Source organism: Gossypium hirsutum, chromosome D10 (genome assembly GCF_007990345.1).
Source record: "Gossypium hirsutum isolate 1008001.06 chromosome D10, Gossypium_hirsutum_v2.1, whole genome shotgun sequence".
Classification (NCBI taxonomy): Eukaryota; Viridiplantae; Streptophyta; class Magnoliopsida; order Malvales; family Malvaceae; genus Gossypium; species Gossypium hirsutum.
Window position 1 is genome coordinate 13212748 of NC_053446.1, and position 18449 is coordinate 13231196.

General features: G+C 31.8%; 2 protein-coding genes and 1 pseudogene across 2 annotated transcripts; 1 reads left to right on the forward strand and 2 right to left on the reverse strand.

The window, feature by feature from the left end:
- Positions 1-1105: 1105 nt before the first annotated feature.
- LOC121222414 (heat shock factor protein HSF24-like) lies at positions 1106-2896 on the reverse strand (annotated as a pseudogene).
- Positions 2897-9201: 6305 nt separating this feature from the next.
- On the reverse strand, positions 9202-10430 carry LOC107914318 (uncharacterized). The gene is made up of 2 exons (XM_016843191.2): positions 9792-10430; positions 9202-9701 (listed from the first exon to the last, which is right to left on the reverse strand). The coding sequence occupies exons 1-2, from the start codon at positions 10237-10239 to the stop codon at positions 9622-9624; spliced, it is 528 nt and encodes a 175-aa protein (XP_016698680.2). The 5' UTR covers positions 10240-10430; the 3' UTR covers positions 9202-9621.
- Positions 10431-17618: 7188 nt separating this feature from the next.
- LOC107914320 (protein RALF-like 34) lies at positions 17619-18449 on the forward strand. Its single transcript, XM_016843192.2, has one exon. It carries the CDS (start codon positions 17812-17814, stop codon positions 18235-18237), a length of 426 nt encoding a protein of 141 aa, XP_016698681.1. The 5' UTR covers positions 17619-17811; the 3' UTR covers positions 18238-18449.

Below are 18449 nucleotides of genomic sequence, written 5' to 3' on the forward strand. Positions count from 1 at the left end.
TATTATAATGAATTATTTGATTAAAGTGCTTAAATGGTGAAAAATAAATTACATGGCAATAGGGACTAAATTGAAAATTGTACAAAAGTTTAAGTGTGAAACAATTTAATATGTGAATAAGGAAATTATGATAGAAGTTTAATGAATGTGTTATGAGATGATAAAATATACATAAAGTATTGTAAAAGTAAAATTGCTGAAAAATATGGAATTTTTTATGATGACAATGACTAAATTGTCAAACTTGAGAAAATATGTGGATGAAATAATAGAAGTGAAATAAATAGAAATTTGATACGTGGAACAAGATATTGAGATAAATTATATGATTAACGTGCAACAATAAAGAAAATTGATTTAATATGATTAATTACTAAATATTAAACTTTTATGACAAAAAAAACTAAATTGAAAATTTATGAAAGTTTATAAGAAAATATTTGATAAGTAAAGAATGTAGTAGAGAATGTAACATCCCGGTGCTTTGACCCAATGTTCGGATTGGGTGTGGGGGTGTTATAGTGAACAAAGTCTTACGGAAAAAAAACGATAAAACATTTTACGGGAATAATGGGGTAATTTTACGTTAGGTGAAAACATTTTACGTTAATCACAAATATAAGAAAAGGCTAAAAATATTTTATGTAAAAGCTTTTATATGGAAACAAGCAGAGCCTTAAATAATATACTATTTGACAAGGCATTATAATTTGTCTTATTTAATTGGAATATTTTAATAAAATTATTTTATCAACCCATTATTGAAGAAGTATCGTGCAAGAATCAAAGTTAAGCAATGGTGTGATCAAATTGAAAGTGATGGAAGTTAACATAAATAAAAGTTTTGTGGAATTAAATAGTTAACGTTTTATGTAAGACAACTTCTGTGCAAGAGAAAAAGCATCGTGCTTATTTTGTTTACTGATTTACAACTAAATTTTCTGGTTGAGATTATATTTTAGTGGGTGAATTATAATGAATTATTCTATAGGCAATCAATTCATTTAATTGGTGCTTATACTCTTAAATGAATATAAAAATAATTTTAAATTACTCTTTATATATTTTGGTTATTGCTATTTCCTACATGTGAGAAGGCAAAAGAGAAAGAAGAAGGTAATTAATTTCCCAATATTCTAGATGGAGAACAAGATTTGATGTTTGCCTCCCGCAATTCCTGAATGCTGACTAATCTTGTGTACAAAAGAAATAATAAGAATTCATCTTTATTCTTATGAGAATACACTACAATTATCACAAAATTAAAAAAACTGCTCAGTTGCAAACCTTGCCGCTCTCCATCACCAAAGGCACGTGCCGAAAATCTACCGTCTTCATTTCCTTAGCGTGAGGTCCCCCGTACATGATTGTTTCCTCGCGAGCCCCTTCAACCAAACCCCAAACAGTTTCAAACTCCCCATATCTTCTTCACTGGTTTTTTCATCATCATCGACACCGCAGATACGGCCAGGACCTTCGCCGTTGATGGTGGAGCCACAGCTTCCTTGCGGCATGATGCGATTGATCTGATCCGGCCCCACTTTCACGCATTCAGTTAAAAAAGCGACCAGCTCGTCGCATTTCCTCTTGGCCTGGGCCAGCTCAATGCTTAGCATCTCCTTATCTCTTTTCAGTTTCTGGTTCTCTTCTGATAAATCGGTGAATTGATTCGTCTCCACCGATCCCGGATTCTTCGATTCCGGTGATGACGTGGAAGTGGATCCTAGGTCCTCTCCGGAGTCAGTCGGAGAGGGAGTTGCAGCACCAGATGTTTTGCCTTTCGCCGGAGCATCAGCCGGCGGTGATGTCACCGTCTTCCGACGACTGATTTTGGACAAGAGCTGTTTTTCCCCTCGCTTGAAGTTGTCGTTCGCGAATTCCCATTTGTCCGGAACAACCTTTCGAAATCCCTGTACGAATACAGTAAAAGTTCAAATAATCGTAAGTGATAGGTAAGGAAATTTAATGTGTGGGAAATGACGGTCATGTCCCTCACCTTCACCTAAAACCAGTTGGTAAAACTTGAGTTTTTAAGATGAAAAAATTTCTTAAAATGAAAGAGTAGTTGACAGGTTACTCAATCGATCCCCGTGATTCCCTTTTTTAATTAAAATAATTTGTAATATATTTATTGACTACATCCATTAAAGCTTTGTGAAAGTGCAATCACATACAAGATTAGAAATGAGGAAATTAAAGGGAACATACGTAAGTGTTGAGCTGACGGATGAAGCTGGAAAAGTTATTGTGTTTGAAATAGGTGGGGAGCAAATCCTTAGAAAAATCAGCAGTTTTCCAAACGACAAAAGAGGTGCCGCTTTCGTTCCAAGAAATCACGTCGTCGGTGTTCGGATCATCCACCAGCTGGTACGTTTTCGTCAAGAAGGGCGCCGGAACTGACCTTTGCGCCATTTCAATTCCCCCCCAAACTATACTTGCAAGAAAATCTAGCAAAGAATATTAAAAAGAAAAAGAAAAGAAAAGAAAAGAAAAGGAAAGGCAGGTTTAAAGATGAAGGAGGGCGGTGGGTATGGAGTTTAGAGAGAAGAACTAAAGAGAAGAAGAGCGGTCAAGAATTCCCAACCCCAGCAATAGAAACCAGATAGGAAGAATCGGTGAACGATGGTTGGATCCCTTTCCATGAGCTAAAACAACCAACTCTCTGGGTTTTTGAATCTTAACAATACCATAACTTTGGTAAGAGAGAGATGGTGTGGTGAGTTGGTATAAGAGGAAATCCAAAAGGATAAATGGCTGGGTTCTAGAAAATTAGAGAAACAGGCGCCTTGTATTAAAGAAAAAGGAAGGTCCCCCACTAGAGTTGGTCTTCCATATTTACTAAATTAAGATTGGATTCATTCAAATCACATTGCTACGGGATTCCTCTATTGCACTTATGATGGTTTTCCTTTTCCCAACCCAACTCCCTCATATCTCTTCATATAAAACATCCTTCTATGATTTTGCCCAAAAATAGGAAATTGAATATAAAACATACTTCTTTTAATAATTAAATTTTATTTTATAATAAATTAATATTTTTATTTAAATTCAATAATTACATATAGGAGAGTCCATAGTGACACGTTAAAACTGGAAAGGATAAATGAATTTAAACGTCATACTTATATAATTAAAATATTCATATTTTACTCCATTAAATATTTATAAATTGTAATATATATTTATTATTAAAATATTAATATAACTATTTTTTCAATAATATATTAAGAATAGTGTTTAAAATTTAAAATTACTGTTAAAACAAAATTGTAATTTTAATTAATTTATTATATTATTAAATATAAGTAATTTAATATGTGTTTCATAATATTCAACATTACAATGTTTGATGTTAATATTTTTAAATTTAAAATAAAAATATTATTAATATAATAATATTAGACTTTATTGAAATTAATTTTTATTATTTAAATTGAATTCAAGCTAGCTCGAAACATGAAAGAAATTTATCTAAACTTGACCTGTGGATAGATTTAATTGAAATTTATTGACTAAGCAAATTTTAAATATATGTATTTAAAACTAATTTATAGAAATTTTTTAATTCACCAATATAATATTTATTGTTCATTATATTACTAATTTTGTGATTAAGAAACTATGTTTGATTTATCAAAATAATTGATATATCTTAATTTTGTAGAAAAATTATATTCTACACAAATTAAACTATTTTTTCCCCTTTTTATCTTTAAGAAAGAATTTTACTAAAGAAAAACAGTAAAAGAAGTAGCAGTTGGAATCCATTTTTCCCAGAAAAAAGAAAATCTTGAACAACATTTTCAACTTGAATGGTACAAGTAATCCGATTAAATTCTATATTAATTTGTAAGTATAAACCCTTCTTTTTTGGAAAAAAATATAAAGAAGAATGAAGATGGGGAAGAGATTGCGAGGAATTGAATCACCCAATGTATTCGACTCCCTTTTTTATCACTTGTATTAAAAACGTTGTTTGAATATTTTTGAGTTTTATGGTATCTTGATATTTACAAAAATTCAAATAAAAAATTTATATGAAGAGATATCATTTGTTTTAAATTTCCAGCATAAAAGGACCTTTTTTTGTGTGTGAAAGAAGTAGTGATTGGTTTCTATCAAATAATATACAGCCATTGTAGCATATTATGTTTAAAAAAAAACACATGCATAATGATAGGATTAAGCAATCAAAATTCCATTTTTACTGATATAAACAAATGGCATCGTTGTCATCAATGTCTGGTGAGTTGAAAGTGTTTTTGGTTCTTCTTTACTCTTCCTTTGTCTTGTTCTGCAGCCGCCTACTTTTTCCTCTTATTTCATTTTTCTTACTACCACACAATAAATCGATTTCAGCATAAAAAAACAACTGAAACAACACACAAGCAATGAAGTGGTCAGAACCAGCACTCCATTAAAGCCCGCTTTTGTTCTCTTTTGTATATTTTTACCTCTAGAAGCTTTCATCCTCGAAAATATTTCTCTGGTCAAACATTAATAATTTCCGTTTTCCACCACAGCTGCTTCATACATTTGATATTCCACTGCTTTTACTTTTTATTGGTTTTATTATCTTTTTTTAATAACAATACAACATTATATTTTGTTTGACTTAAATCTACAAATCAACATATTGCTAAATCCCAAGAATTAAAGGTAGATATGTTCATGGGTCGGGTTATCTATCCAGGTTCAAAGGTCCGCCTAAAATTTGAGAGGGTTTGGACAAAAATATTAGACCCGAAAAATGGGTTTGGGCAAAAAAATAGACTCATTTAAAATAACGGCCGGGATAGAGCTCAACCCGTTTTTATGTTAATAATATTTTATATTATGTTATTTTTATATATTATGTAAATTTGAACACATTAAACAATTTTGACTGTATGAACAATGCTTTTCTCATTAAAAATAGGTTTAATCTTATTAAAAAACCTAATCAAGTTTGGGTGCAAATGCTTAGAGCAAAATATAGATGGAAGGGCAAATTGCCTATCTCTTTATATAAAGGGAACGCCTCACATCTGTGCAAGGGATTTTGTGGAGTTCGGAGTATGGTCCAAGATGGTATAATATGGAATATTGGGACTGGTGCAAGTGTTGATTTTTGGAGGGATAACTAGATTAAGGATTGGGTCCACCTGCTTTTAACAGTTGTACAAAGCTCAAATGCATTCCTAAGCAGCATGTCCCTGTGAAGGAGTTTGTTTCACCAAATGGAGATTGAAATTGGCTTATCCTTAACTCGGTTCTGCCAAACCCAATCATCCTAAGCATCTCAACTTATAAGCCTCCATTAGATCATGACGTTGTTGACTCTGTAGGTTGGGTTCATGACAAAAAAGGTGTGTTTTCGGTGCGATCTGCCTATGCTACTAATTGTGGGATGGAGTTGAGAAGGAGCGATGAAATTTGGCATCGGATTTGGCACATTCCAGTTCCTCAAAAGGTGCTTGTTTTCATTTGGCTAGCTTTTTTTATATAGAATTCTAACTAATGAAAACAGAGTGGGGAGACATTTGGCTACTAATACAAGCTGCATGATTTGTGGAAGTTCGTTGGAAAATACTGACCATGTGCTACGGTTTTGTACCCTAGTTGTGGCAACATGGCTTTCTGTTATTAAGGTGGAAACAAGATAGGAATTTTTCAATCTCAGTTTTAAAGAATGGTTTGTAAAAAATCTTTCTAATCCTAAATATTTCGCTTGTGAGACTAGCAGGTGGGCAACTTTGGATTAGGAGAAACAATTATATATTTGATGTTGAGCTTATATATGGAAGCTAATAGTAGTTTGGTGAAAAGCTGTTGGATGAGAGACAATTTTCCTACAGCTAACCATGGATCCAACCAGACATGGAGGAGTAGAAATCGCGATTCTTGTAAAGTCATAAGATGGAAATCACCGGATGGAAAAAGGTGAATACTAATTGTGCTGTGTGTCAGTTTTCAGGGAGTGCTACTGTAGGAGGAATAATCCGTGATCAGGTTGGAGTATGGATTGCAGGATTCATAAGAAATATTGAAAGTTGTTCGGTGCTCATGACTGAACTTTGGGGTATGCTTGATGGTCTCCAATTAGCATGGAAGTTATTCAAGTTCAAGAAGCTGGAAAGGAGTAGCATGGTTCTTCGGTGATTTGTAGCATCAAGGAGCTTCTGCAACGTGATTGGACAATTCGCTTAATACATGTTTTCAGAGAGGCCAACAAATTAGTAGCGGATGGTTTGGCAAAAATGATATTCTTAAGACCTTTGGGCAAGCTTATATCCATGCAACCCCTGGATGAAGTCATTCAATCTCTGCATGATGATCTATCTAATGTAGTGTGATCTTATTTTAATTTGTTTTGGTTTAACCCCTCTTTTGTATAAAAAAAACTTATACTAGATATATAATACTACTCTAACATAAACATCAAAATAATGTTAAGATAACTATATAAAAATCTTTCAATCAATTAAAAAATATAAAATTATTAAATATTAAAATAAAATAAATATTTTTTAAAAAAATTTAAAAAATAAAATGGGTAGGTCTAAAATAGGTTTGGGTTAATCTTTTACAAATATAAACAGATTTTCACAAAATTTTAGACTCATATTTCGAGTCGAGTCAAGCTTAGGCAAACATAAAGTATATTAATATCATACTTAGGCCCGGCACAAATTATAAGACTAGAAAGGCCCGACACAAATTATAGGACTAGAAAGGTTGGTATGGTGATAAATAAAAATCAAGTCCTAAGCCATAGCTTTTAGTCTCCAACAATTGCAATAAGAAAGAATTGACACATTATCATAGGAGTGGCGAATAATGGCGCAGAAGGTGTTAAATTCATTGGAACAAGATCCATCAAGTTCCCTTCACTGGACCCTTATATGTGTCTGAAACTTTATCTTCATCCAATGAGTAAACCATGGCCGAAAAGTTAAATAGTGTGAAGCACTTAAATGGGTGTTTTTATAAGTTGGAAGATTTGAGTAGTGAGCACTAATAAGATAGCATGCGGGTTTTGTCATGAATTGCACCCTTTTTCTTACATGGATGCTTAGGATGCCGACCAGTTGCCCTAGTGGGTTCTTCTTTGCTGTCCATATTTGCACCCTTTCCCAGCTAAACTCCCACTTATTGGCGATCTGTAAATTTGGCATACGTGGGGGCATATATGAGGGGATTCATGCAAGCAACTACCAATCTCATCTATGGTGTAACCAGTAATGAAAGGCTATCATAAAAGTTAGGCTCAAAATTCATCATTCAAAAGTGTTTTTTTTTTAATTTAAAAAAAATACTGATTCTTCACAAAAATTAATTTATCTATTTTAATTCATTACCGTTTATCCAAAGTAAATAGAGATTTTAATTCATCCATTAATTCATGAGTGATAAAAGCCTGAAATTGCTTTTGCTGTTCTTGGATCAAATAAGATATGAGGCCAATATCTTCTTGGGAAGTCAAGTTTCTTTTGGGCCTAAAATTCGTTTCCCCCATCATTGCATTCTTTTTCTTGCCCCTAAAATTGGTGAATGTAGTACCTTAAACGTTGTTTAATTATAAGGACATGTCTATTATTAAATGGACTAATTGTAGTCTCTATACTATTAAAATAAATTAAATAGGTCAAATTGGAATAGAGTTAAGCATTTACTATTTAAAAATTACAACATTAATATTTATAAAGTTTTTATGGTTTTGTAAATAAATTTTTTTATTTGCAATTGAACTGCAATTAAAAAATAAATAAATTTCAAGACATTTTTTATGTAGTAAATGTTAACTCTGTTACAATTTAGACTATTTAAATCTTTTTAATAATATAGGCAATCTAATTAATAATAGAGGGACTAATTTAATACATGGACCTCCCAGTTACTTTAACCTTCTAAAATTACAATATATTTAGTGCTATTGATCAACTTCTGTCAAAGATCCTCGACTTTGTGTTATTAAGATTTAAATTTTCTTTATTCTTAAGCATGAAAGGTTATCAACCCTGCTTTTTGACCGGCCCTGTAATTAAGGGAAGCTCTAGGGGAAGTAGTAGTCTTGTCTTCCGGTAAGATAAAATTATATTTTAACCCCTCCAAAAATTTATAATTTTATCTTTTCTTTAAATAATTTTCCTCTACTTTGTAAGTACCATGAATAATAGGTATAAGAATTGAGGTTTTAGTATGTTTTTCAGTCCTATATTGTTTACATATGTGATGGGTTATGTTTTAAAGTTAATAATTATTTGTGGAGTTTGTTTTGGGGTTTAGTATGATGGGAATCAAAATATCTACTCTTAGCTAATGATGAGAGGATGCAAAATGCAAATAAAAAGGGTGTTTAATTAACTGCCTGGCATTAAGGACTAAGCATAACAACTTTACTCAAGATATTAAAATGATTCATTTGTCTGCCCTTGGCACAGCAGGTTTGTTATCTTTTCGATTTTAATCCAATTATTATCGTTGTTGGTAATTGTCGTTAATTATATGCCACGTCATATGAATAATAGCTTAATGAACAAATACTATCAATGTCAATTACTGGACTCAAATTTTTAAATAAAAACAATATGATGGCTTAATTTTTATCTTGGTAATTATATGGGCTAAATCTCGAATTTTGTCAAAATATAGAGACTAATAGCATATTTTAACATTTTTAATAATTAAAAAAAAATCATTTTTCAGATTTTTTTAAAGTAAATTTAAAAATGAATGAATATAAGTATGTGTCTAATATGATATATTTAACTTTAGGTAAAAATACATCTCTAGTTTCTCTCAATTTTAATATTGAGCAAATTGGCCCCTCATAAAATTTGGAAGAATTTAATCATTGTCAATTTCAAAAGTGAGCAACTAAGGACAATTAATTATAATGTTAATGATTTTCGTCAAATTTATATCAATTTGACTGATATAATAACAAATTTAGCCCGCAACATTTTACAGATGTTGAGGTTAAATTTGTTGGATTTTGTTAGAATCAAGACCAAACTAAAAAAAATGAAAACATCAAGAGTTAAATTTGTATTATACAAGTCAAAATTATGCACAATTGATGGTGATCTCGCTTTTAAAATTGATAAGAAATGCATTGTTATAAATTTTAGAAGAGAGACTAAAAATTGAAGAATCTTCAAAAAGGAGAAATCAAATCAGATCTGAAAACATATACGTGGAAGAAAAATGAAAGAGTGAGGGCAAACAATTTCTTGATGCAGAAGGAATATGTACAAAAATCAAGCTGCAAACATGTTTTCACCTTCTTCTTTTTGTGCAGATCATGTTCAGACTGAAACTATTGTAAAATTTGGCAAAACTAAGGAAAAGTAGAAGAGAAAAAAACATAAATCAAACTACGACAGCATTGCAGCATTCTGTGATTAAAGGTAAGAAAAGTCAATCTAGCAGGGTTGTGTTTTTTTTCTTCTTTTTCAGTAACTTGTGGATTTTTCTGATTTCTTTTCTTTAATTTTTCTAACCCAAGTTACCAAACAAAAAGATGTTTGGTGTTTGATTTACATCCATAACGACTCTGGTTTCATTGGTTTTGATTTCTTATCATTTCATCTTGAAACCCTTGGTACTTTATCAAGTTATAGGACACATCCATCATCATGAGTTTTGCCTCACCGAACAAGCAACCACCTGCGCCCATTGCCTCAACCTTGTCTTCACCGTTCGCGGGTTATCTCCTTCACCAATTCACCAGATAAAAACGAAATCAAAATCAATAAAATCAGACCAAAGATGGTGTAAGTTGGATTGAATAATGAGAGACAGACCAGGGCCAACAATAGCGTGGGGGCTGCCAATAGGGGAAGGAATACTATCACAATCCGATACAACTGAAGGAGGGGAGGTGGAAGGCTTGGAGATGGCGTCGTTGTAGCTCTTATTAACAGCATAATAAAGACCCAAAGCAGGAAAAGTTTCGGACAAACGTGGATCCACCTCAGGGGAATCAAAGCCGAATCCCAACTCAATACAAGCCTTGAGTTCATCGAGGTCTTCATCTGTTACGCTCTTGCTTCTCCTTTTCTTGCTGTTTCCTTTCCTTCTAAGCCATGCTTCGTCCCGGAAAATGTCTGGCGACCATGATGGATGTTTGTAAAGCGGAACCGGCGGCGGCATCAGCATCAGCCCCGCCGACAACGGAAGTTGTGGTGAATGATCTGATGGTTCCAGTTGTGGCAACGGCGGTGCCGATGGCGGTGGTTGGGGTGGGGACATAGACAGAGGCGGTGCCCCTAAGAGGGTAGATTAGGTTGGAAAGTGAAGAGGGGAGGTTAAAGGGAGATGGGGTAATAAGGGGGTGAGGTGGTGGGGGTGGGTCAGGGGGGCTTCTCATTGGCTTCATCCGACTCAGCCTCACTTGTCCTGTCTCAAAATTTTTTTATTTATTTTAAAACGTACATTATTTGTATTTTATAATCCATGTGTATAAACATTAACAAAAGAAAAAGAGTTAAAACAAATAGTCTATAAAAATGGTATTATTGTTTTGGTTTAGACAAAACATAATTTAAAACTGTAGAACCTAAAAAAACGAATTTTTACATAAATAAATGTTTATATATTTGCTTCTCTCGTGTGGATATTGGATTGAAGATTTTATAATCATGTTGATAAGTATGAAAGTTTGGAATCTCCTCCATATCCTATGTCAATATTCCGCAGATTTCCCTCTTGATGCCCACTTTAAGTTTCATTTATTCAAGAATTACTTAGATTCAAAGTCAACATATTATAGCCCTACTTCAATATTAGATTTTTCTTTTTTATTTTACAGTTGTCTCTTATCAAAATGGTACAGTTCTCTTTTTCTTCTCCGGGTACAAAATACTATTACAAGTATAATATATTTCAAATAACTATGACTAGAATTAAATATTATAATGTACGAATAAATTAAAATTTAAAATAAAATTTATACTTAATTTAAACGGAATTTTTTTAAAAAAAATTAAAGGTGAGTTTAGATGAGTGATGCATTTATCTGCGGTTAGTATAAGCATATGCTACAAGTCGATGGGAAATAATAATAATATTGTCGCATATTAAAATAACTTAATGTTGTGATGTGGTAGAAAACTCTCTGGCGGCTGGCAATAAGAATTTCTTTTTCCTTGTCCAAAAATGATTGGAGTGGATAGATTCGTTGCAGCGTGATTGTAAAACATAAGCATGCATTCTACTTCTTAAATTAAATATTGTTATATCTACTTTTAAGTAATATTGTTTAGACCGTCATTCTTGATATGTAGGTAGAGCAACAAAAACTCACTTAAATTAATGTAGAATGGTAGTATCTTACACTTGTTTTTCTTTTTTCACAAAATTTATGTGCTGCTGAAATGGGTCATCAACGTCAAAATACCTCCTGTCTTCTTGATACATAATTTCATGAAAGACATGGTCAAGGGAGACAATCATTGTGTAAAGGTCTCATCAATCTACCTTATATTTGGTCGGACAAACCATAAGAGAAAGGATGTTTACATAACCAAAAATTACTTTAATTTTGTATTATATTAAATTTATTTGTGTAAATTGCATATATATATATTTAAAAATTTCATTATAGGTTTTCTTTTTGATATAATGCCTAAAACAACTCATAATTTCTCTCCAACACATAAATAGGAGGATGATGTGTTTCAACGCACTCAAACTAAAATCCTCCTACTTTGCCAACAAATACCCATATCAATCAAATAAAGACTCAATTAACATTTTAATATAATTTTTACATATGGTTAAACTTGTAATCAATTTTTGCCTAGATAAATAGATTTATTAGTTTGACATATATATAAATATATATTTTTTATAAAATGTTTACTTTTACTTAAATTAATTTAAAAATAAAAGAAAAAAATATTTAACCATATACTCATTACTGCTATAATAGCAATGATGTCAATTAAATTAAAACTTAATCAATTATAAATAGTTATACAATTAACCCTTTTATAATAATATTTTATTGTAACAGTTAAGCTTGTTATACAACCGATTTTTATATTAGTTTTATGTCAAATTTGTAACGCCCCAAAATTCTTATTTTTGTTATAGTGAAAATGTGATACAATTGTGTATTGACATTTGTGGTTAAGTGCTCTAGGTGAGTTTGGGAGGTCTTGAGTTCAAGTCCTAACTTTGGCAAATTCTAGTATATTTCTGACTTAACCCCTATTTTGGGCTAGTTTTAATTAAAAGTTTGTAAGTACTTATTAGAATGGGCTTATTGGTCTGGTGGTTAAGGGTAATGTTGGTTGGCAGAGGGTTAGGAGTTCAAATCCCTGCATGAGTGGGAGTTTAATAGAGAGATTTTAGGGTTATCATATTTTCTGAGCATTATCGTTTCCTTTTTGTAAAATTTTGATTTTTCCAAAACTCCCCACCTTTCTGACGTACGTCTCTTCTCCCTTTCTTCTTCACCTTTTATTTTTCTGTTGTCAAACCCGATTTTTTTTCTTTCCATTATTCTTTCTGTTTCCATCTCTTTTGTTGGCTACCACACCTTTGTTCCGTTGGGTCAATTTTCGTCGCACGTTCTGGTAAGTAGAGTTTTTGCTCTCTTTAACTTACGATTTTTTTCCAACTTTGATTCGGGGATTTGTGGCGTTTGGCAGCAGCATCTCGCTTGGATTAGGGGTCTCATCGTGCTATTGCGTAACCAACTATTTTGAGGTGCTGGGGTAAGCTTTTCATTGCTTAAGGGATGCGTTTCTCGTTTCGGATTTAGTTTTAGTTCGATCGATTAAGTGATAAATTGAGTAAAATCGGTCAATTATAGGTTCTAGAGTGCTTGGGGATCGTTGTAGCATCAATCGATGCCAGGTGTGTACCCGAAACACAAAAATAAGGGATTCAACGAAAAGCTGATATTGCTTGTTGTTTAGACAGCAGCAGTAGGCTAATTTAAAAAATCACCATAAATCGTGGGAATCGAGTTAGAGGGTGAAAAAATATGGGATTAAATATATTTTAACGTAGTTTCTCATGGAAGAAACGAAGTAAGCAAAAGAATTTCATATTATGAGATAATGAAATTTTTGTGAGACAGAGTCAGAATGATTTCAGAATCCCCTATCCTAACTTTCGAAAATTATTAAAAATTGTATAAAAATAATTATGGGTTATATTTTATATGTTTAAAATCCTGAATGAGTCTATTTTCAAGATATACAAACGGAAACATCGTCCAAAATCTGTACAAGAAGATAATTAATTTTTAGCGCAGAAAGGTTGAAACTGCCAGACAGCAGAGTATGGGAAACTTTAAAGAATAAACTGTACTTACTGGCTAAACCAAAAATTCTAAAATTTTTATGATAAGAAGATATGTGAGCCTAGTTTTAAGGAAAATTTGTAGACCTTGATTCAGAATTCTGTAGCTTAAGATACAAATAATTTAGTAACAGTGACTCAAGTAGACAACTTTGAAGGATTATAAGTAAATAGTGGAAACACATATGAATAATTATCTAGCATGGGTTACACTAAAATGGATCACGAGGCCAAGGCCAATTTGGGCCATGTGGGCCACATGGGCGTGTGGGCCCACAAGGGCGAACTTCTTGGGCTTGTAGGCTCATTTTCACTATTTGACTAATAAGATTGCACAAGTCGCCCAAGTCGACTGTGAACCTATTGTAGGGACGGTAAGTTTACCTAGACCCATAACTGACTGAAACGACTGTATGATTGATATGATTAAGCCTGATGATGTCCCAATGATTTGATATTGTATGCTCTGTTTACATGCATGATATTATGTTACATCATGTTATATCTGTATATTGCATTACATTAGGTTAGAGAGTTATAATGTTCTTAGGAAGTATACTGAAAGGCCTCGAGCTTAAGTTACTAGCAACTCTGTTGCGAACTGTTGTTTAGTGCCGCATTAGGTACTTTTTGGAGTGTAGGGATGGGTGGGTTAATTATATCCCCACATAGAGTGTAGGGTTGGACGGAGTTGGAGTGTAGAGGCTGGCTGGGTAGGATTTGAAACTGTATATATGTTACTACATTGATTATTGATACGGTAATGGGCCAAGGCCCAAATGCATAACTGCTTCTGTATTATAATGGGCTATGACCCTATTTGAAACTGAAACTGTACTGAAATGAGCTTAGGCCCAGATTGCGATTGCCTTCTGACTGTTTGCTTTATATGGGATTACACACTGAGTTTTCGTAAACTCACCCTTCTGATTTGACTGTACAAGTAATCCCTAGACATAGGCGGATCTGTGCGACGGAGGACTCAGTGGTGGCCATACAACCTATTTAGTTTGACTTAGTAATTAATTATAATTTTGATTTTATTTTGGGGTATTTTATTGTAATAATGGCCTATATTGGGTTTTTATTTTTAATTTGGGGTTTTTATTATTTTGATTTACAACTGCTAGTAGTAGGGATAATCGAGTTTTTAAAACGAATCAAACATTTTAACAAAATTCGCACAAACATGCAAACTGTTTTGAAAAACTTCCGCAATAAGTGACGTTTTGAAAATTAATAACGTTTTAAAAGAGAATAACTTTTGAATACGAATCACGTTGAAATTGATTGACATGTCTTGGAATTAAGCATAAGATAGTGTAAAAAGATGGTAAAGATAAGAGGTTTTCGACGACAACTCATTTTTCGAAAAACACTACCATGTGACACCACCAGATTCGACCACAACTTCCAGGCTGGATTGGGAGTGTTACAAAATTCTAGTAACATTCTTTTACGTCTGCTTTTGGAGCTTGTTATACAATTTCTTTTTATTATATAATCTTGAATCTTCCATACTAAGCTAAAAGCAAAGAAAAAATTCTTTGCAATTAATTAAATTTGTTGCTTGTTCTTCATTTGGGTAAATAAGTAATGAAACATTTTCGGGTTTTGCTTTGGTATGGAAGATTAAATTAATTAATTTAATTAATTGCAACTATTTTCCTTTACTTTTAGCTTAGCATGGAGGATTCAAGACCATATAATCAAAAGAAATTTGAGTTTCGTAGAAAATCATTAAAGATTAGTTATTTGAGTTTATTTCAATTTAAAAACGTAAAATAAAATTTTAAATTTTAGGAGTTTAAATTAATTAATTCCAATATTATAGTAATAAATCGGCTGACACTGTCAAGGGATAAATTTTTTTCAATAACTTATTTTAGTCTTTATTGTTATTTCACTTCAATCCTTAATGTGCTTAATTGCCCAAATCAATACTAAAAAAAGGATGTTTTTTGGGTGACCAAAATGAAAGTGTAAACATGACGTGACGTATATAGTTAATTGTTGTCAGAGATTTAACGTTTAAGTTGGGCGATGAAAATGTAAGGATTTTATTTTAAGTGACCAAAATAAAAGCACCCTAAAAGTAGGGTGACCAACTAAATAGTTTACCATTATATGTATATAAATATTTTTTGAGAAAATATTTAAATAAGGATTAGTATTTGGTACACTAGGAGTGTACTTTTTTATTCCATAAATAGTCTTAAAAAACTACCCTATGTCTCTTTTTAAAAGTATTTATTTATTTTTAATATTTTATTATAACTTTATAGGATGCTTGTCAATTTCTTAATTCAAAATTGTAATCATATTAACATTTAACGTTAAAATAAAAGTTTTATGTAATGTAATCCAAAAATTGAAATTCTATTCAACATCTAAAATAAGCAGACTAAGGTGCTACATACGATTGACAGCAGCTTGCTCCTCACGTAACACAAATACTATCTAGTCTTAATATCATCCATTTTTTAGATTACATATTATTCGTAAATGAATTAAAATTAAAAAAATTTATAATAATAACTTAAATATTAAATTAATTCATCATAATATTTTTAATTTATACAACATACAAATAAAAGTAGTTGAAAAGTGCCTTATACTAGCTTAATAGATTGAGTTTTGACAGTTAAATCTAAAATATTAAATCAAACCATTATTTTTTTATCAATTAAGTTTTTATATTTATCTTAGTATATATAAATTATATAATGAATATAATAAGTATTGTAGAATCAAAAAGAGTTAAATTTAAATAAATTTGTTCAAGAGTCGAGTTATTCGTTTAGTTCGAAGATTCCTCTGAAATTTAAGAGGAATTGATAAGAATATTAAAAGAAAAATGAGTTTGAAAAAGAAAGATTTATTTAAAATATAGATTAAGCTTAGGTTTCAGTATTAGAAACTTGAACCCAACACGACTCGACTAGTTTTCAACTTTGTATTATATTACTTTTCATTTAATTTATAAGTATATATATGTAATTTATAGCAAATAAAAAATTTAATATATTATACTATGTAAATAACTAAATATCAACTTACAAGTGGTTGGGTTGGAAGAAGTGGAAGTTGATTTCTTCCCTAAGTATTTGGACTAAGTTCAAATTTTGGAGTTAATATTGTTGGAAGGACTTTATTTGAATACTACTCCCTGGATAGAACTAGGCTTAGAAATGTAAATATTAAAATTATATTAGGTTATATTTTAAAATAAAAAATCGGCAAGGACACTTGTGTTCATACAAAAAAATTAAAATATTAAAAATATATTAAATTATATTGTAAAATGAAAAATCTATAAGGACACTTGTGGTTATACAAAAAATGTATTAAGTTATATTTTAAAAATTTTAAAAAATATGAATGAGCCTAAATGAATTTAGGTTAATCATTTACAAATATGGTGAATTTCAGTTAAATCTGAGGCTCATATTTCAATATGGGTTGGACTTACGCAATTATATATGGTATTGGCTTCGTGTATAAGCATGACCAAAATTCCGTCCTAACTTGACACATAAACAACTTCAAATTTAAAGTAAATCTCCACCTATGAACCTCTATTTTTTTTCAAAATTTATTTTTCGAATTTAATATTTTTCTTAATTTCAAATATAAAACTAAATCAATGAAGAAAATATAAGTTAATTCGAAGAATTAATTTGCAAAAATTTAACTATTAGACTAACTCAATATTTGATATTTTTATTTTTCTATTTTATAAATAAAAAATATTATGAATTGAGTTATTTTATTGTTATTATAACTATAATTTATTTTATTTTCTATTATATTTTTTCTGTCACTAATATATAATTTAAAATAAATTACCATTTTAATGAGGGTTTTTTTTTTGTTTAATAAAGAAAAAATGTTTTTTTTTATTATAAAAGTAAAATGAGGTAGAACTTAAAAAGGAAACAGGTGGCGTGATTTTAATGGGGTAGAGAATAGGGGCAGGGAACTTCAATTCCCTAAAAATCTGTGAGTATATTTTTCCCACTAATGCCTACTGTTTTCTATTCTAATACACATAGGACTAGTATGTTTGAAAAATACTAACTAGGACGACCCTGCCCTACTAAAATTCAGATCATTCATTTTCCTTGCTGCAAGGAAGAAAGTGAAAGCTGCCCTCCCCAAAACACCTCTAATTTGCAACATTAATACCTCTAATTAATTAATTTTCAAAAGGGAATGAAGCAACCCAATCGCTTCCCATCCATCGCATGTGCGCCATGTCTGCTGCTTTCAGCATCACTTGTCTCTCTCCGACATACATACATACACATTGCTCTAAACTCATCAAACATAGACCAACTGGATATGGCTAAACCCCGGCCTATGTGTAAACCAAAGCGCTACGCGTTAAAATGAGAGCATTGATGATCCACAGCTGTAACCGAATCATCTCTCTGCTCCACGTGACCCTACTCTCCCTTCCCTTTAACCCCTTCAAACCTGCTGCTTTCTCCATCATTCACTTAAGCCATGGCTTCTTCTTCATCAGTACTTCTCAGCAAGCTTCTTCTCCCCCTTTTCATCACTCACATTGTCCTTACAACCTCCATAGTCGAAGCTCAAGTCGAAGATACAAGTTTGAAGCTGGTCAGAGATGCTTTAGAAAGGCCACTTCCAATCTCAAGTTACAGTGAGTTAAATGACGATGAAGAGATAGATGATGATGATGATGATGATGATGATGATGATGATGGTGGTGAAAATGGGTACAGTCGAAGATCTTTGTTTTGGAAGAGAATGGGGTACTACATTTCATACGGGGCGCTTTGGGCTAACAGGATCCCGTGCCCACCAAGGTCAGGCAGATCTTACTACACTCACAACTGTTTCAAGGTCCACGGGCCTGTTCATCCTTACACTAGGGGTTGTTCAAGGATCACTCGCTGCAGGAGATGATGAGCTTGTTAGGAAAAAGGGGGGGGGGATGTAAAATCACTAAAATGGTGAAGCTTTGAGTGCTAAGCTAGCTAAAATATTATGAGTTTCTGGTCTTCTCATTTTCTTTTTTATTAATGATGGATAAGCAATGTGATTGTAAACTTATTATAACGTGCATTCGTGTTCAAGTATTTGATCATGTGATGAGTTAGAATAATTAGATTGCAGAA